Source organism: Branchiostoma belcheri, unplaced genomic scaffold (genome assembly GCF_001625305.1).
Source record: "Branchiostoma belcheri isolate BF01 breed outbred unplaced genomic scaffold, Haploidv18h27 scaffold47, whole genome shotgun sequence".
Classification (NCBI taxonomy): Eukaryota; Metazoa; Chordata; class Leptocardii; order Amphioxiformes; family Branchiostomatidae; genus Branchiostoma; species Branchiostoma belcheri.
Window position 1 is genome coordinate 298,354 of NW_017804098.1, and position 21,089 is coordinate 319,442.

Consider the following 21,089-nt stretch of genomic DNA (forward strand, 5'->3'; position numbering starts at 1 on the left):
ATCCATAATCATGGCAATGTCTGGTAAGAGTCCATTCGATCATCGTCCTGGTATCTGTGTATATGTTCTCTGCTAAAGGCTGTGTATCCGCGCCTGGCTTTGGTGTATCTAGTTCGTAATCCAGGAGAAAATCCCAGAAAAGACCTCGCCTTGCCCGGCACACAGGTACCACATACTCTCCCGGGGATCCTGTTACCGGGACTTTGCCTGTGTTGATTGATGAAAATTTCAGGTATTCGGCGAATTTGCAAGTCTCGAGAAGATTGGCTGGACTTCGGGCTGATGATAGGGCCATTGGAAACCAGTAGCGGACATGGGCATTTGTATAGCTCTGTATCCTTTGACTTTCTCCGAAGGGGTGGTAAAAAGGTTAATGAATTGGTAGCTTGTAATTTGAGACAAATGTTGAAAACGGGTCTGCATAACTAGGGTTTTGAGTAGTCAAGAGTCCATCGCCGTCTTGACAGGGATCCGTTAACTACACCAGTTAGTTTGGAATAGCAAGTATCATGAACATACATGTACGCTCGTACATGTCGACGCGCGAAGGTGCGCGACTGATCTAGAAACGCTTACCAAACGGCACAACAGTTACAGTCCACAGCTTTTTATGAATCTCCTGTATAGTTTTCCTCCGAGTCCGACCTTTTTCAAATTCTTCTCCACAAAAATATAGCAAAATGGGCGTACTGAATTTCTTGGTCCATACAGCCGCAGCAAAGAAAGTAGAACTGGATTTTAGTGATCTGTAACTTAGCGTAAGGTGTTGTGTTGAGAGAAAAGTGCCTGACGTTTCGTGTAGAGAAACTGCGACCGGGAGGATATGGGAAGATTTGACTCATTCATGGTATCACTGATGAGCAATGAAAGGAAGATTCTCAGAGCATCCTTTAAGGCCACACTGTTGAAACAAAGCAACGCGGGTAGTAGCTAGTAGCGCACTGCAGTGGACACGCTGTCTAACATCTTCAGACACCATATAAAGGGTGTTTTTCAGCAAAACTTCTTCACGGAGGAAGGCCACTGCGGTCAGGACAACTACCAAGACCAGTCTGGACCCTTACAAAAACGAGACATTCGGCCTGCCGCACGGAAGTTGCGGTCTTCCTCCAGTGTCTAGAGGTCTTCCACTGTAGACCTGCACGGGGATTCAGGACTTGGGATTCTAACCATTGATGTTTGCTCTGGGCGTGTGTGGTCAGACCCCTAGGCCCGAGGAGGACGGGAAACTCTTCGGACATCGGAACGCACTGTCTATCGCCTGTGCGGCTTCGGCCCTACCCCTGTTTCTACATTGTCTTCAACCGCTCTATGTGACGTTCCGATAGCTAGCGGGCGACCATAGTTCTGAGACATATCATCCGTCATATCCCAGCTCTGGTCAACAGACCAGATGTGTTGCTCTGTCCATCTTACTTACTTACCCATCCCGCACTTCCCATCTCACTGGGATATTTTTCGTCTCTTCATCTACAGAACACGCCGTTTGTGGCCCTGACATTTGGGTCATTTATACTCACACATTCGAGATCGGATTGCTTATATCATACGTTAGATTAAAAGCGCCATTTGCCGACGTGGACTACTGGTAGTCACTGAGACACGACCCCATATGACACTTATGTGGAAAATATGTAAGCAAATTCTCGGTCTATCTTTATCCAACACAGTTCTGTCTGTATTCGGGAGTTTCGAGATCATTTTCAGGCCACCTCAAGTGTACATCGTCACGAAAGACAATATTTCTTCTTTACACAAGTAATAGAGAAAAGCATGCAATTACTGCTAGCTTGGCTGAAGTAAACTTTCAAAAAGGTTCTGTTCTGTTATTGCTGGTAGCGTTACTGCCATTAGCGCACTGAAATGACTACAGAATACAGCGGTGTTACCATGAATAAAGACAGTGTTCAGATAGAGCTCTTCTTGTTTCCTATTATTCTGTGTCAATCGATCGCAACATTGTATCGGCTTCCTTGTAACTGTTCTCTACTGGCTTTTCCGTTCCAACCGTTTAAAGTGGAAAAGCAGGACAGACGATCCATGGTCTGTTGGCAGTTTTATATAGGCGGTGTTGTCGTCTTGGCACGCATCTCTGTCATCACGAGAAGGAAGTGGCCGTGGACAGTGATGTATGCGTTGTTGACATGTCTCTTTCTCTCCGTGCCCTGATCCCGCGGATCGGGTCCACCGTTCCCCATTCATCCCGCTCCTCCTCCCGGCCCGTCAGCGGGTTTAGAGAGATCACCTGTTCAGGGTGCTGTTGTCTGTAACTCTAGCGCGGGCCTACTGCTGTCTGTCCACGGGACATGGGTGTGGAAGTGGCTTCTGCAGAGAGAGGAATGAAAACAAGGCGGAGATGGATACAGTTCGTTTTTTTTCAGTTTCACGATTCTAATCTTCATTCTTCTGCACTATCAAGGCATATAACTTTTACAATTCTCTGAAATGGAGATCACGTGATTCGTGGTCTATGGCTGTTCTAGTAGTTTTTGTGAAAGTGACATTTGCATTTGTCGCGGTGATGCAATCGATGATGTACATTAGTACGTGGTGAACTTGCAACTTCATATCCAGGCATGTTTATACAGACTAGGTGTAGATGCAGAGGTTCAAATCTAAATATTTTCTTAATCTTCCGAAATCGTCTTAGAAGGCTGGTTTCCAAGAAGCTCAGGTGGAGTAAGTTGTGTCTGCAGCTCCCCCCTCACCTTTCACCGACTCAGTATCACGTGTGTAAGGATTGTTCACAGATGCTCCAGCCTCCGCCAATATCACGTCTCTTGAAAAAAACAATCGAGAGACTTGGGCGAAATGTGCCAATTCTTTTGCCAATTTCTTCTAGCTCGTTTTGAACTTATGACATGTATCGTTGTGCCATTGCCATTGTTTTTCTTCATATTTATCGCTGCCAATAAGATACGTCGCCATGTATAGCAAAGGAGAGTGATGGAGACGGCGACCAACAGTTGCGACATTGACGAATGGGAGAACATATCAGTCCAAGGTCCTGCCAGCCGGCTCATATTTCTCCTCCCCTGCGCCGTACACCCACATCTTTCTCACTCGGATCAACGCCTGCAGGGATCGGGTTTCGCGCATGCTCAAACTAGTCGCACAAGAACCATACGCCGAACGAGAACTTTCAAGAAACAGCTTCTGGACAATGTCTAAGACTTTGCATCGCCTCTCAAGAAGTGAGAACGACTCCGGGATCACTTTTACTGGCCTCTTGGCGACCGTAGCACTTTCTGAAGTTTCTCAAGTTAGACTGTAAACTACACATCTCACTTACTTCCGTTTGGACTTTGATTTGGTTGAGGAGGCATTACTCCACATCTGATGGAAAATAATTTACAATCGGTGATCCGTCGTGGGAAGGTTGGGTGGAGCCCAGGGTCTCCTGGCCCGGGGACGCCAGGAACTCGCCCTCGGTCCGCCAGACGTGAACCTAGGGTCCACAGATATCAGTGGAGACAAATTTCTTCAGTTGTGCAGGAATTCGTCGTTATCGGCAGATGATATGACGTTCTTTGCCATTATCGTTTTCAGCGACCCGAGCATACGTGCTGTATTACATGCGCCAACAGCCGTCATGTGATTACCCTATTAGTCCCCGTCAGTGCCAAAGTCTCCGCTAAACATTTCTCATTTCTGGCTCTCCCACGATCACGTAGGATCCTAGTGTAGTTCACAGTTTGGCTGTCTGTCATGAGAACATGTCTTAGGCGACTTCCACTCCCATGATTCCACTTGCCTTACCCGGCACCACCCTCACGCGTTTTCCAGTAACCCCCGCTCATAATCACTTCAGTACGTGAGAGGTTTTCTGTCCGCCAGTTTCTCATCAATATCACCTGCAAGCCGGGCCTTATTGACCGCGTTTGTCACTGGTCCAGTTCCTCTACAGACACCACCCTTGTCTGGTACAGATGCTGCGGCTAGGACACATGCTTCCCTTTCCTGACTCAAATCAGGACATGTTTTTAGTTCTATATGAGGAGCAGAGATGGCGAGCTATCGTGTTACAGTTTAGCATTCTCGCGCCGTTTGAGTGAAAAATTCTCGCTTTGGAATTGACCGATGTTAATCGAAAACACATAAAATGGCGCCAGGAGAACTTAGACACGGCTGCGACTTTGACTTTGGTGACGCCTGCCCGCACACGGCTGAAACAAAAGCCTCCGAGTGGGGGCGGGGAATGTTTTTGTAAAATATTGCCTTTGCAAGGAAAGTGGCGACTTTGAACCTCCTCCACAGTTTGGTGCGACCCCTCGCGTGATGCTGGGTAGTGAGGGATGTGTTGTTTTAACTGGTCTAGAAATACTGATGCTCCATGCTCCAACTGATGCTCCATAATTTTAAGTGACAGTCGTATGCCAAATCGATGGTTAGAAGTTAATGAAACCGCTTTCTCTGTTGAAAACAACTTAGTTGCTAACGGTAGAGGTTGCACATCCATACCAAGTTCCTCGGCGTGGCGTTAGTAACTTTTGCTGAGCCCCTCCCTCCTCTTCCCACTTAGCAGCACTTATCGCTATCGGTCCGATCGGAAGTTAAGGCTACTGGTCCAGGGTACTGTACAATGTCATACCCTCAGGACCCTGGCTGCGTCTCTTCGTTAAGTCTTAATGGCAATGCGTCAACTGGCAGCAAAGTAAAGTTCTTTGCCACGCTCAATGCCATATGTCAGCTCTCTTCAGCTTTTATGGTTACAACATACATGAATATCTAGACCTAGCCAACAGTGTCATTGTACATCTTGGCATCCAGCAGTCTATAAGCCAAGCCTTTTTCGTCAACTTTAAACGGTCTCGATATGCCAAGGAAGGCTTAGCGGCTTTGAAGCCGGCTTATCTCCAGGATTATGTCAGAGATTATCCCGACCGTCGGGACCAATTTTCTCCGTGCAGATGGCAGTCCGCGCGCGCCCTTGAAGCTGCCCTCCGCACTTGTGTGTACCGCGGGCCGCCTCCGTCTTCTGCTGGGTAAATTGGCTGTTAGCTGGGAACATTTCGTCTTGACCCGGTCATGGGGTCAGCTGAAGGTCTGGTGTGCAGGAGGGGCGATCACTCAGGCGGGAGGCACTTGACCGTCAGTGGCTCAGCGATGTGTCAACATGCCGATCGAGTCGCCTCGAGCGCCGCCGGAAATGGAGATATGTACCGCTGTTTGTGCGCCTCCCGTTCACGGCTGCGGGGCGTGAGAAGGCAGCTCGGCGCCTTTGGTGCTCCGGGGTCTGCTTTCCGTTACCCTGACAGTCCCTGGTCCCGACACAGATATGATTTTAGATTGGTCAGATTAATAACGTGTTTCCCAGGCTCTGTACGCGACAGCGTGGGGAGGCGTTCATCTCCCATCCTTATCGAGCCGTGAAGTGGCCAGCCTTCAGACATGTGACATTTCTTAAGAAACCGTTTATCCTTATCCGTCCGTTTTAGTGCTGAGCTAGGAGTTTGGCTGGAAGAATATCATACGCAGACATATCTTAGTGATAACCTTAAACCATGCTGGATTTTTCTTAGAGAATTCCAGTATGATATCACATTGTTGTGGCATACACAGACTATGCAGGGACAGATCAACAGTTCTGAAGTCAGCATATAATCTGTGTGAAGTTGCCATCTCATTATCCTCACCAGCAGCCGAGAACATGCTCCTAGTGACGAGCCACTGCACAGGCCAAAGTCACACTGGGAAAAGTCCTGCCTGGGTCATCAGAAGGACACGAACTTATTCTTCTACCCAAAAGGCAGCAGTAGCGGCGTTGGGATTCCAGCTTTATGTTCGCAGTATTTCTTTCATCAGTTTACAAGCAGCCAAGGAGCCTCTCCCAACATTGCCTACGTGTTTGGGACGGTGATCTGGTTGTGCTGTCCTCCGGTTGCGGCTCACGTTTGCCTCTGCCAACTCCCAAGATATCCATTCACACATCCTCCTACCCTGCTGATTCTCTCAAATATTTCCTTCAGCTTCCGACAGGTCTTCGGTTTTGAAATTTCAAAACCATGCACTGCATGTACGTAGGCATTCGTCCTATGATGAATGTCTAGAATGTCCAGAACACCGTTAACTAAGATTGGGAACGGTTTCCGATGACTTTCCTTTCGTATTTCTGTAGTGTGAAAAAGGCCTCGGAAGATCATCGGCACACTTCGATTCCGTTAACCACAATTCCGTGGTTTTTCCCTCCATCGTCCTAACCCACCCCTGTGTAAGAGTTTGGCACCTGTCCATTTTGCTGAGCTCACGTTCCGACCAGGACGGAAAGCAGACGACGAGAAGGCCCTGAGACCTGCCAGTCCCGGTCCCTGGTGCTGTACTGAAGTGTCCTTGCTAACCCTCCCGGTGAGCTGATCGCCTGGGAAACTGAGTATTCTCCCGACTTTTGACGGTCAAACGCTAACGGAGCGGAGAAAAGTGCGTCGTCAGGCCGACCCTTCATCATGCTCCCCCCCGCCATCCTCCCGTCCAGGCTTGTTATTTTAGCGGACAGGGGAGCGACGCTTCGTAATGCCAGCCTGTTCCATGGAGACGGCTTGTGTATCGGCCGATTCACAACACCTGCATCTGACTAACTTTGCACCCGGTCCGCCAGACCACCGCCGGGACGACCTGGCCTGCGTTTGAAGTCGTCTGTATTTGGACATGAATGTCTGTATTCCGGGGTCCCGCCAGGACACACCCAAGTCACTCCAGACTACCTGCAGCCAGGCTTAGCCAGCTGTCGCCTCGGTTCGCTTTGAAGCGGCCGGGAGGTGCAGGGGGACACCTACAGACTGGGTCTCTTTCCACGCAAACCCGTCAGGGGTCGTCAGCATAATTTCAGGTTTTCTGTGAATAACCGGAGATGAAGAAAACGTCAAGATATCATAGAGGAATTCGAAGCATATTACTACAGTATTCTGTGATGATTGAAGACGCCTTGGTCTACTACAGGACAAGGAACAACAATTAGTTTGATAATAGATCTGTGCTCTCCGCTGGTCACAACTGAAGGTTCTGTATTTCTTCTCCGTCACCGCTACCCTGTAAACAGTCATGGCGGCATTACCCCGTACAACTTCCTTCCCCCACAAATCATCTTTTATGCATGGCGAAGAACATGGCCAAAGGCGGCCATGTTTCTCCTATTTTAGAACACACAGAGAGAGTTTCAGGGTAAAGGCAACACCGTTATAACCACAACCATAACAGGAAGGTTTACCATGGCTGGGAGGGAGGGACTTGGTGGGTGGGCCGGCGGTGGGAACGTTTTAGTGCGCGGTGTAGCAGGTCAGCCCGGGTCCTCTCCATCATAACAAGTCATAACAGTAACCATACACACATCGACTGAGAATTATCATATGCAGGAGCACCTCCATCTCTGATACATGTACCTACGGTTTATAAGGCGGAACAAGTGATCAGCGTATCTGGTCATCACAGTTCCTGTTACACGTAAGACATGTACATGTGAGAATAGCTGAGCCCTGATGCACCTGTCCTCTCCCCCAGACCCGATGATGTGGAGCCCCGAACACGTGCGTCAGTGGCTCCACTGGGCCATCAAGGAGTACAACCTGCAGGGCGTGGAGCCGGCACGGTTCGACATGGACGGGAAGGAGCTGTGCAGGCTGCAGAGGGACGACTTCGTCAGGCTCACCAACGTGCATAACGGAGACGTGCTCTTCGCACACCTGCTCTTCCTCAGGCAGAGTAAGTAGGGCGGGGGTACCTATGTGTGGGGGTCGGGGCCGGTGGACACTAATGTGGGGTAGACAACTGATGTAGATCTAGCACCACTCTAGGCTCGAACCTGTCTATTTTAAGATGACTTGTGATGTGCAGGTGTGTCGAAATGTTTGATACAAAAGGAAGCAGTGATGCGTAAAATAGATTTAAACCATGAAGCTAGCGTTAGCGCTACTCAATGTATCTGTATATATACTTCCCCAGAATTGAACGCTATGTTGCTTGAAAGAAATATGTTTTAAAAGTCCTTTCGTTCCTCCCACCCGCTGCAGCACCTCTTCCCAACCTGACGTCCGACGATGTTGACAAGGCCCTGGCCGCTTCACCACGCTTCCAGCAGACCGGTGAGTCTTTCTGTCGTTTGCCGTTGTATTGATACAAGAGTGATACACACTGTATAGTGTTGTTTTTGTGTGATTTTACCCACACCCAAAATTATCTACTGAGTCAGTGAAACCTTCCAGGTGTAGGGACGACTCTCCTCTGTGGCATCAGCGCATTTAGCTGATGATGTAATCCTTCATTTGACCTCTTGTAAACTTTTGTACATGTTAATGAGTTCAAACGTTGCCTGGAGCAATACCTGCACATTTCACTTCTACATCATCAATGTGACATATTTGTTGTGTTCCATTTGTCTCATTTGTGAGCGACTACCCAATGATGAGTATCACTTTGTAACAGATGGTGCCGTGCTGTAAATAATCGTAAATGTCAAAGATGAAACTTTAAAATGTCGTTAAATTGAGATCATCGTGTAATTAGGGCAGCTATATAGGTATTTTGTTTAAATGGAAAAGGTCGTTCAGAGTTCAGAGGTACGTGGTTGTCACACGTATCATGAAACGAACGTCAAATACTTGATAAGTACGGTTTGAGTCTCACCTTCAACTACCATTACATTACGTGGCCTAGCAAACTTAAATACAGTGATACACGACTAAAAAGTGTATATTTGTAATAATCACCATGTCGGTGTGGAAACTCGATTATAACTGTGGCATAAAGACGAACAGCGCCATCTAGCGATAATGTTCTCAAGTTCCAAGACCAGATAGCGACAGCTGGATGATCGCTTGGCACCTGAAACTGTCCAGCAAACAACTTCTGCCAGCCAGTTGAACACATGCCAAGATTTCCACGTGGTTTATTTGAGACATTTCGCGTGTGGGTTGCCAGTCTGGCAACAAACCATGTAAAAAAATTATTTTTTCTACAACTGGAAATTACCTACATAAAAGCTCGAGCATGCATACCTTTCTGACAATTGAATATGGTGTAACCTGGATACACCTCGATATAGCACGAGAGACACCTTTCTAAACATCTGTCGTCTTAAGAAACAGCGAGGACCTTGCCACCCGGTGTTGAATTAAAACTAAGTCGTCTCATCAGGTAGGATCTTCACGGCGTGCTTAAGACAGCATTAGACAGCTGCTCTCACCTGTAAGGACCTTGAAACTATCATCTGACAGTATCCGTTACCTAGGTTACGGCAGTCTTGTTAATGCTTGACCTGTTGTTGTTGTATTTGCCTCAGGCTCCTGTGTGTTCTCGTACCCACCCACTTCGCAAGCCGTCCACGGCACGTCCCGACTACAGAGGCCAGGTGAGCCACTTGTTCGGTCACTTCGATTCACATGTCCCTCCGGGCGATCATTAATGCACGACGTCTAGACCCGCTCATTTTGTTGTGCTTTGTGAACAGGGTCTAGACGGGCCTCTCCTAGACACCCAGGAAAGAACGTCTAGTTTTCCTTATAAGGCAATGTCTGTCTTGGAAAGTGGCGAGAAATTATACAAGTTGAGACGTCTGGTTGTCAAGGAGACGGTCTGGCGAAAACTGTCTGATATCTGCCTGGGCGGACAGAGGTAAACATGAATGTTCACCATGTAACGTACGTCTGGACTACATACTGTCTGACTCTTCTCTGACACGAGTGGGATCAACATTGGGAACCTGTTTGGAGTACTCTTTTCGACAGAACAAACTTAGATTTTAAAACTATCATCGTAAGCAACCTGCTTTCTTGAAATACTAGTATTACTGAAAGCGGCATGACCTTAATTTCAGAAACGATGAGAATAAGAATGAGCCCATGCGTACAATGAAACTTCGTGTCATGTCTGAAATTGTGTACTGAAAACAGAACTGTACATTCATCGCCTTGCTGGTATCTGGTCGAGAGATAAGTATGAACGCTCAACACTCGCTGCGGCGTGACAGTAATGTTGACACAATGTCGGCGAGACAACATAAAGGTCACCTGTCCATGTGCCATGTCTAATGGTCCGAAAGTAATTCGTCTTATTTTTCGCTTTTCTGTGGTATGAAGCAGTACTGGTGTTTCGTCATGTGGTTAAGATCGGAGTTGTACCAGACGTGTAGTGTCAAAGAACAGGACCAAAGTTCTATCGGTGGTAAGGGTTGCTGTGTTCTCTGCTCCTGGCCGCACGCCAGACACGTCAAACCGAGCCCTTCAGGCTCACCACGGGTGATCAGTCTTTACAATACCTGGGGTCATAACAACAACACTGTCTTACAAGTCGACAATAGCGGCGAGTCAGGTCCTCCGCTCACCTGGGGACCTGCGTACCTGGACCACACACGGGGACCGTCAATGGACGCGATTCAGCAGTTAGAAGCCACTTGTTTTACCTCACTTCCAGGCTGACGCACGTTGTAATATATCTGTTTCGGCAATAGAAGCTGTGCAAATATTGTTCCGGAGTTCTCGCAACCAGGCTCGGGGGTGGCCAATAAGGTGCATGATGGAAAAGGGGTCTGAGGTTGTCAGATGAATCTTAATGATTTACGAACCAGAGACCAGACCCCGAGGCAGACATATATAAATCATCTGTCAAGTCAGTTTATCAAGTCGTGTTTTATGGAAGAAAGCAAAAATATATCGCAGCTTAAGGCAGCTCGTAGAACTATTTTGGGAGTGAAGCTTTTGTGAGTCGGTGACAGGATATCACCGGGGTATATTATTGTGCAGCTGTGTTTTTAACCTTCTTAGTCAGTTGGGATTTGTGGATTGTTTCATGTTGTTGTTGTTTTTCTTTCACCCGCACGCAATCCGCGATCCTGTGTGTCTCACCGTGTTCCATTCGCCTGTTGAACTGAGACGCGATGCAGCGCCGTCTACTGACTTTGTCTGTTGTTTCACCCCTCCGCAACAGTGCATGGTGCATCCCGTGCGCATCATAGCCCTTCCCAATACAACAAACAAAAATATGCATGTCCTGCTCGTAAACATCAGTGTTTAATCACTATTTATGATTCTGTCACACATCTCACGACAAAGGACGTTCTTCTGTCAGTAATTCTACCCCTGCTCATTGTCTGTAACCTTCTGATGAAAAATGGCACAGTCAGGCTCAAAACTACCAAAGCTGTTTTGTTCCATCAAAGCTTTTACTAAACAGGCCAGAGCCTATCCATTCCGTACAAACTATGCCCCATATAGTATTTAGAGGCCGCCAGACTTCGATCCAAAGTTGCGGCCGGCGCCTGGCCGTCCGGGGCTGGATCCGGTTCGGACCTATTTTATAAATTGCGGGCTGCTAGGGTCGATGTGCGCCGGAGGACGGCGTCTTTTGTGAGGCCGCGAGATACTAGAATCTGACGGTCTTCAATCGACATTAGACCGGTTTAAAGCGCTTCGGATCTGTTATGTACTCTCCAGATAGACTATTTATCGAAGATCTTCAATGGGTCTTCACTGTGATTTACCGTCGGAAACTCAGGCGAAGTAGATGAAACGATTAGAAAGTTTTGGATGCGGCGCAAACGTACGCGTTTGTATGTATTACTCTAAGTCTGCGTAGTTTTAAGTCCGTGAGTTAGCCCTTTAAGACGTTTGTCGACGTCTTACACCTTCAGTCAACCATTTGAGTAACGGCGGAAAATTTGGCTACCATGTGTCTCCCGTCCTCTTCTCACCCCCCATGTACCTCCTTTCTTCCTCTTTGCGTAGACTTCTTTTCCTCCTTGCGTCTATGCTGACATTTTGAACTTCCTCTCACACACCTTTCTTCCTGCTCTACTCTGTTACACCTTGTTTTTCTTCTGTCCGTTTTCATTCGCCACTCGGTATCGATGCTCCTGAGTCTCTTCACCTTGTGTCTTCCTTCTACGACTGAGCTATTCCGTATGTTCTTCCATCACTCCACATACTATCTACAACATACGTCATCTTTCTCCTTTGTGACTTTCTCATCTTCCTGGCTGGCTTATCTAGGAGTGAGCGATGAGTGACCATCTCTCTAAGCGCTGGAACATTCACCGCCATACATCTTCCTCTCTAACTGCCTTTCCAATAATCACTCAATTTTCGAATAAACGGTAGGCAGGGGAGGGTGTTCCAGGATATCATCCATCTCCCCTCTTGACGGGAGGAAGACGGGGAGGGGGCTGTACCCTGTCCACGCCGCCGTGTCGTCGGGCGCGAGCGCGAGGACCGCCGACGGAGCCAGCGTCACTTACCGGTGCGAACAATTTCCGACCATTACCCGACGTCGGCCGTACCATTAGGGAGTAATTGTTTAGATCATTAGAGGTTAACCACACTTCTAACCAAACCATGTATTGATTTAAAGGGAAGGCGACTCTTCAATACTCTTTAGTAAGATTTTCGCTCCTCTATCAACCTTCTTCATGTATACAAGCACAATGATTCAAGGCAAAACAACCTTAACTCATCTAAAATGACCAAACGAGTCAGACTGGAATTGAAATAGTTTTCATATTTTGTCGATATTTGACGTATGGATGCTAAAGTTCATGGCCAGTGTGTATGTGGAAGTTACGGAAATAATGAAAGAACAGACGATGGTCAGTGTTACACAGCGTAGCAATATAGGACGAGTATTGGGTTTTAAAAAGTCCCGGTCTCTATCCTTCATGTGTCTATATTAACTGTTGGTGAAATATAAAGGTAGACCGCAGTGCAAAAGATCAAGTACTTACGTCTACTTGTGCGTGATTGATAATTACCTTCTGTTGAACCTGTTGCTTCAAGGACCACGGGTAAATATTTGTTAGGTAATTTGTTTTGATACCTGCTCACTCAAATAATTGCTGTATGTTTTGTTGTCCTAGTGATAAAATAAAGTAACCACGTGGCCATTCGTACATTCAGACCTGTGAAAGATAGAAACAGTACCAAGCCACAAAAAAAATAAAAAAATAAGAGACAGAAGTGTTCTAAACATAGATGATTCTCAATTTGTACTCTCCCTCTGCTATATCGTCTTAAGCAAGCAAGCACAATTATCTTATTATCGTCTCATTCTGTCAAAGACTCTACTTAAACCACAAACGCCTAACCCTTGTGACATCGTATTGTTATCATTATGTAATGTGTGGCGTCCACACACCTGTACTTAACCAACTGTCGTTAAAACCTTTAACTCCCGATGTGTAGACCCTGATGAACTGTCATCACACCGTTACACGTGTCCACAATAGAAACCTCTGAGGACGACTACACACCTTGTGTCTCTCATTAATATTTCATTTCCTATGACGGACTGCTGCAGGCACTACAGATCTGATTTTCACTCATAGATGTATGCAGAAGTAGCAAAAGTGTTATAAGCAGTTTTCTCGGCAGCAGAATGGGTATTTTTAGTAGAAATTTTGTTATTGTTTGTTGCCGTCCGTCCCTCAGCCGTACAGACCGCCGAGCGCTGGTTAGGGTAGACTCGGGGGGCTGGGATAATTGGACTGCATTAACCATAGTAGTCGCGCGCCATCATGGAGTAAATTGCGCGTAATTGCTGCCAATGCTGCTCTTCGCCAGCCTATAATTCGGCCGACTTGTTGTTAACTAAGCATGAAATATTCGGTGATGCTCCCCAGACGTCCTCTCCAGCGGGTATTGACAGAGACAAGAGCCGGGGACCGAGGACAGGCCCTCCCGGCAGGCTTCCCGACACGGCGGCTCGGAGGGTCGGCTTGGGGCGCTCTGCCGCGCCGGTCACTACCTGTAATTTCCAACCGGAGGTCTCTATTTTCTGAGCTGATGAGGCGTTCGGAAATCACATTAGTCAAGACAGCAAGGACTGATAGAGCCTAGGCTCACCCAAGCCGACCCAGGCATCAGCCTCGAGGGTAAAAGCAGAGAAGCAACGTAAAATGTACTGCAACTAGGTGCAGGAACGACGTACGTGTACCGGTCTGAATATAACGCTAATGGCGGTCCTCAGGGGTTGTTCTGTTACGTGTCCTATCAGCCACTTAATGGAGCAATAAACTTTGATTTGATACCTTTCACCACCAAAGCGCGCATCAAACGTCATTCGTGATCGCGCGTCGTGCCGAAAACAGACGTGTTTGATTGAAAAGACAGCGGCAGACCCTGTCACGTGGTCGTGTTTCAGGCGGGGACGGGAGGTACACTTAATGGTGATAACAGCACCTATTAATATAACTGTCTCCCCTCCGGACAGATGAAGGGCCGGCTGTTAGAACTAACCTTCCGCCTGATCAAAGTTACCTCCTACCTGACATGACTCTCCCGGAACTTCAGAAATAAAGGCTTCCTTTCAAGGAAATATTTAGTTAGGAAAAGGTTATCATTTCTATGTTTAGTCCCCTTCCTGAACTATCAAAGACACACGTGCTCATTTCTGCCATATACGGTCTCATCCCAGGCCTGGTCTCATCCGGCCTTCCAGAAATAGCCTGGTCTTTCATTACCTGCACACCGGTACAGAACAAGGCATGCCGCCCGCCACAGGAAAATCATCTGTCTTCGAGAGCTCGATCCTGTGGCCCGAGTTTGTATCAATTTTCATCCAACGTTATCAAGTCAAGTAATATAGATATGAACCATCAACAGGAGCCATGTACCCTCTATTTGTTCCTGCTACCTAAACAACTACGCCATTTTTCGACTCTCAGGTGATAGAAAAAACGCGTTGCTGAACAAACCAGGGTCAGGTAGCTGCTGAAAATCTATAGTGACGTCTTTCTGATTTTTTAATGACTGACAATTCCAGTTTTCTAACGTTACAAATATGGACCTGTTGTATATATCTCATGTTATGTTCTGTATTATTACATAGTATACCACAATATCTCACACGAGTAAAGGAAGCCAAAAACTAGCTCAGAAATAACATTTTACGTCGAATTCAGATCCATGAGCTCGTTAATTGCAGATTCTGGAGAAACAGTAGCTTTGTATTTTTATAGCATCACAACGGGATAGATGACGGGCTGTTTGCTGCGCGCGTGCCCAGATTTGTTTGTTGACCCAGAGAGGCGTGTGTAGTGTTTAGAGAAATGGATACACCTTAAGTACGCAGACATCTCGTCACGGCCGGCTGAGTCTGAAGTCTGCACAACACATACTACCACCTGTTCACTAGGAGGGTGCCGGGCGCCCGCGGAAAGCCTTCCTTTGTTGGCGTCGTGTTTGAGCACGTTGCCATGTGATCTGGAGAGATGCCCGCTCAAGCAAACTTCCAAAAACCGCTCGTTCGTCATCTTCCTCGCTCAACAACCCTTTAATACATACTGCCAGCTGTTTTTTGTTGGAGCCCGGAGGACCGGACTTTTGTTCAGAACACCAGTACCTCTCCACATACGTGCGGAATTGTGCCGCTTACGTAAAAGCTCACCAGCGCAAACAATAGTGGTCGAGTTTTGAAGCCGTTCCTTATTTCTACTTGTTTTGTTCGCCAGCAGTGTCTGTCTAGTCAATGACTGCGTGCGTCCTTCCCGTGAAAACATCCACCCACGTACGTCTCAACTATTCTTCTGCTAATGATTGTCTCATGTACATCTACAAATATGGCGTTTTTCTGTATCATAGGCGTGAAACTAATAGGAACATGCTGTTCGTGACCTGTTTTATTTGTTATCTTAGATATGTATATATATCTTTTTTTTATTTGAACAGTTATAACTTCTGCACGTCTGGACGAGTCCAATGAATGACATTGTACCATCTCCCAATAATCAGCTCTTCTGAGTGACTTGTACCCCGGTGCACTATAATTACTTTTCCGGGCCAGTGATTGGTCGGTCCTCTGTCGGATAGATGTTCGTGCTTCTGGGTACCGATCGTTCCTGTGACGAACAAAACAAGAAAAGAACGTGTGACGGTGTCTGTCGGCTCCACGCGTCACTCAAGGCCCAGTCATAAGAACGGGTTGACGTCCTGTCTGTGCCATTATACTGAGTACCTGTGCTACTAGCGACGTCGTCGGCTTATCAGAGCCCAGATAGTTGTTAAGTCTCGCCCGTGCCATCTCCGCCGTCCTGTCCCGCCACACCATGTCCTTCCTCGCAGCAGCCCTCCCGGCGGACATCCAGCGCCACTGTACGTCGTACTTTTCCTCTGGGCGGAAACAAACTTCTTAGGATTCTATTAGTCTTATAGGACTTCTTGAATGTATGGACTCATATCCAGCATCAAGTGTCTTAAAAGTGTGTAAATAGTTTAAATCCTGTAGATTTACAGATACAGTGTTTAATTTTTTTCTAATGATTTTGTTCTTTTTTTCCGCAGATCCTTCGTACGAGTGTTTGATGCGGGAGAGACAGGGTGGAGTGACCAGCTGGAGCGCACTGCCGTCCTCCGCCTCAGACAAAGGTAGGCGTGCTCCGATTGTCTCCATGGTCATGTGTGATATACCGGGAGATGTGGGTTCACTTCAGTGTCGACCTCGTACCTGTCACTAAATGTCACCGTAGACCACAGATTTCTATCAATAGATAGGTCTGTATACGCACAAAGTAAGAGATCGCATTAGCCACAGACGAAGGTGGTTTTGGTACTTAATTCCACAATGCGGTTTGATCATCAATTACTAATGATGCTAATGAGACCGTGGTTTGACTCTCTATCGTTCCTGTGATCGCAGTGGGGCGCGTTTGTATCAGAGTTAGAGGGAAGTGAGTTGTGTGTGTGTAGATGCGGGTTCTAATGATCAGTCTCCGCCCGTGTCGGTGCCGGTATTAGACGTTAGAAGACCCGGTGTGTACGGCAGGAGTCCCCGAGGTCCGCTAGTTACCGGGCTGCCCAGCGGGGCACGTGCCGGTCGTCAGGCGGCAGGCAGGTGCACGGAAATCTCCCACCAAGTCCTTAATATCGTGTTGTTTCTGTAGGTGAAATTTTAGGCCAAAAAAATCCTTTCTATTCTGGTCTGTAGTTAGATTTTGTCAGTTTGGTCGTACCTTGTCCAGTAAATCTGTTCTACCGCCAAAAGCCGTATGAAATACATAATGCAAACCACAAATGCAGTCACAGTCGGCTACGTAAAGCGATCCCAGGTCTACATTAGTCTGTACACCAACTCACGACACATGCACCTTTTCATTAGCTCAGCAAATAAAGTAACATACGGAGCCATGCCCCTATGTGTGCAGTAATTATCAAAGCCTGGTAATCCACCCATTAAGAAAGTACAAACAGGGGTCATAGGTTGTTACTTAGATTATCACAACAGAAAGCGTTTTGTTGTTTTTTCTGTTTTTGAAATTGCATAGAACAAAAGGCTTTTATGAATTTAAGCACCAAGACGGTACAGATATATGGCGTCAGCTTTACTTATTGTGCTTGATACATTCTATGGCTGTAACAAACTTACTGTGCTATCCCTGGTGAATAATGTACAAAAAGATTTTAAAAAACAACAAATTTTTAAGAATGGAAAAAAACTAGTTCATAAGATTACATAAACAGGCCGTGTTACGTGAAATGTCCGCTATTTCACCCCGTCCTGCACCCACGTAAAAGTAGGGAACTCGTCTTTAAAAGGTAGTCCGGAAAAAGTATTAAAAGGTTTTACGCAAGCTCTAGGTTGTAGAAAGTCTTACGTCGGCACTCAGCGAACGCCTTGGAGAGGCAGGAAACACTTAAAGAACACGACGGCGTACATCCTTGTTCTTTTCCGTCAAACATCCCTGGTGGGTGAGACAGTGAGACTACAGAGTCCATGTCCTGAGCCGCCTGGCCCAGACTATCCCACACACTTCCACCTGTAGGCGTTTATGTCTCACATACGAGTAGCAGACCGGTTCATTGGCCCACCTTTCCCCCACAAACTTCAGCTCAAAAACGTTTGTCTTTCCTTTAATTGGATTAGTCACTGAATATTCACCACCGATTTCAGTCCGATGCCGTCCTTCCTTATCTCGTTTTACCACGAACATTTTCTTTGGATCGGCACCGCACAACTCAATGTGCTTCTTATCACCCCAACTCAAGGGAACAATGGTGGAGAATAGAGCAATCCCTAATAACGACTTATGGGACCCTCCAAGTAACGGTCTTTGTCCGTCAGCATATGCCTTTGACGCGGTAAGATACGTTGTTTGTCTTGCAGACTTACACAGGGGAGAATGCCTTTGGTACAAAAGACCGGTATGACCCTAAACCTAAGCGGTGCTTCGTATTAAGGAGTTTGAGCCATAAAAGAATGGTTTAAGGCTAAAGAACGTAACTAACATTAATATTTCACCACGGCCCTTGTAGCTTGCCAAGCTTGAAAGATTTTGAGTTCGCAACATACGTGTTATCAGGACGGGGAAGTATGGCGTGTGTTCGTAAGCCATGACATGTCATCGTACCAACGAGCGTCTAGATTCTTCATATTTCAAACCCCATCTCTTTTTTGTAGCTCTCGCTGAGACCCAGCATTCGGTACACATTATTGTTCATCTTACTGGGTGGATATTGTGACTTGTTACCGTTTTCGTAGCCAGTGAAAATAAAAGATATAAAGATCAAGTTCGTGTAGTTCACATTGTACATGTTTGAAAGTTGATTCTGTTTGAGGTTTCCATATGACTACGTACGTAGTTATTCACTCAACTCCCAGATTAGATATCAAACGGTCTTGTTGTGACGCTCCCGACGCGCAGTGTCCTCGCGATAGAGGTTACCGCTTTGTGGCTTTGGGCACTTCCATCTTTTGACATGTATGACGTCGTGTGGATGTTTGTGACCTTTAATTAACTTCTAGTATGTTAGACCTGGACATAACGACGTCGCATCACGGCCGCCCGCCAATGTGTATTCTGGTGCGGCCGGGAGACTTGTGACCACTAGTACTCGTATCAAGTTCTGTCCGTGTTTTTTTCCGTTGACAATCTTTTAACTCTTCCTGTTCCCGTCTATCCCAGGGTACAACAGTTCGTCACTTCACTCCATGAACAAGCCTGCTGTGGACACCAACGCGCATGCTCAGATCAGAAACATGCAAGGTAAATCAACTCTCCTTACTTATAAACACGTAAAACTTTACTGACACCTCTCTATTTTGTGATTTCGAACTCGCCATATCGTGGTGTACAAAAATATATTCAAAAGCAATGTCGTTTTCTTTTATTAGAAAAAAGGAACAGAAGGATCAATCCAACATTAAAATATATGTTAATTACAATGCCTGTTCCTTTCTCTTACAGACCCGTACCAGTTGTTTGGACCAATCAGCAGTCGTCTCTGTCAGTCAGGTGAGGATTTCATCAGTAGTAGTTTTTTTTATGTTTGCTACGGATTATCACCAAATAGGCTTATACAATATGTAAAATGCTGCCACATACTAGTATTCACATATTGAATGGCTACTTCAGGAAGTTCAATCGTCTGTGCTATTTTGTATATTGTCTATACATTATAGAAAGCTATCATTTGTAGTCTTAACAATGTCATTAAATTTTTTTCGTTTTACTATGTCATATTTTCCTCATGTTGATAAATATGCATATGATGTGTCAATAGCATTGCCCTAAATCATAGAATACCTCCAGAAAGATTCAGTAAAACCAAACGAACAAGTTGAAGTGCACTCCTATCGCGAGAGAAATTAAGATAAAAATCTGGCCACAACCTCGACCCTTTCTGTCTGTAATGATGACGTCATGAGGCCCGTGCCCGAGCCATCAGGTCGTCAAGGCGACGGGGACAAATGATGGTTGTTGTGAGAGGAAATTCGCGCCATCTCCCGCTGCCAGGGAGCGCGCTACCGCGGGCGACGGAGGCTGTGTTAGGGGCGCTTGGTTAACATTCTAATGAGAGGACGAAAAACCTCGGGGCAGAAATAAATTAGTACATGTATCCTGTTGTAGTGTTAGCAATGTTGATTTTAAGGTTTACGAATGCATGTATGAACTAAATCTATGGCCAAAAATACACCATTATAGTGTAAACCACTTTTTGGTGCTAGGTCTTACGAAACTATACTCCAGTGGTAAGAAAATGCTGGAAAAGGGTTCTTGAAAACCCTTCAAACCATCCCCTGGCTGTCGGCTGGATCACCTGCAGACTGCGTACACTGCAGCGCGCTAACTCGTCTCCAGGAAACAATCACCGCCCTGTAATTACACAAACTGCGCCTGATTGTTCCGAGTAGGACATTTTATTAAATAATTCATCCGGTGGCCGTGCCGCAGCCAGGGGAGGCTATCATCGCAGCTTGAAGCCGGGAAAGGCGCCAGTACATTCTATCCACGTGCAGACGTTTATTTTGTGTGTTTTTTCTCTTTCTTTTTGTCTGGAAAGGCATCGGTAAAAAGTTGTGTCGTTTTGTTTTTCATAGCCGAATATTGCTGCTGGGACACGCTAGAACATAGTTGACCGAATTCGAAATTACCACAAGCGTTAATACAGAAATTTAAACAATGACTTTTATAGGAACTGTTTTTGCTATAAAGACTGTACGTACAGACATGTCTATTTTGTAATCTCTGTAACCCAGGCTATCGGGCTTTCAATATAGACAAGTAGAGAAGACAACAAAGTCAACAAAGCTTGAAGATGGCTGGAAAACAAATATGAATCTCGAATGCCTATCTTACATGCAGGGGTCCCTTTTATCCTCATTTTCTCCAAGCTTGCTCATTGAAAGTCGGTGAAATTGACTTATGTGATGTTTTTCGAGCTAAAATAGAAGCTCGCTCGAACAAATTAGATTATTTATGGCGTTGCTAGGTAACAGTTAAGTGTTGTCGTGCCAGAGAAATTTGCTGTGTGATCACCGTTCGCCTTGACGGGTTCAATAACAACTACCCGGTCTTATAATCACTGCCAAGATCCGAGCTGTTACCGCTCGTTTGTGTACCAGATGACCCGAACTAAACTAAACTGAACTAAAAAAAACATAATAAAGAAAACATTCCCCCTTTTTTCAATGACAGACCCCCGTTATAAAATGTAAACCCTCTAGTGGCTTGAGGATAGGTGATGTAGCCGATTGAAGTCGGAAACGTTCCAATAAGAACCATCGATATCTGGATACAGAACTTAGATGGTAAAAATTATTATTACAAAAATGCACTGCTACATAATTTGTGAATCTATTCATTAAAACTAACAAAATAAATGTATGTTTGTTGCAGG

At 46.2% G+C, this 21,089-nt stretch overlaps 1 protein-coding gene across 8 annotated transcripts in view; it reads left to right on the plus strand.

Moving 5' to 3' along the window:
* Window positions 1–21,083, plus strand: part of LOC109479216 (transcriptional regulator Erg-like) — a 64,621-nt gene extending 43,538 nt beyond the window's left edge. For 7 of the 8 annotated variants that reach the window (XM_019781124.1, XM_019781126.1, XM_019781123.1 and 4 more), the window contains 6 exons: window positions 7,495–7,695; window positions 8,004–8,075; window positions 9,272–9,340; window positions 16,257–16,340; window positions 18,875–18,955; window positions 19,157–21,083. In XM_019781124.1, the coding sequence (XP_019636683.1) occupies window positions 7,495–7,695; window positions 8,004–8,075; window positions 9,272–9,340; window positions 16,257–16,340; window positions 18,875–18,955; window positions 19,157–19,311 (662 nt within the window). In that variant the 3' untranslated portion in view covers window positions 19,312–21,083. The remainder of the gene's footprint in view (window positions 1–7,494; window positions 7,696–8,003; window positions 8,076–9,271; window positions 9,341–16,256; window positions 16,341–18,874; window positions 18,956–19,156) is intronic. The other variant, XM_019781128.1, reaches the window with a different exon arrangement.
* The last annotated feature ends 6 nt before the right edge of the window (window positions 21,084–21,089 follow it).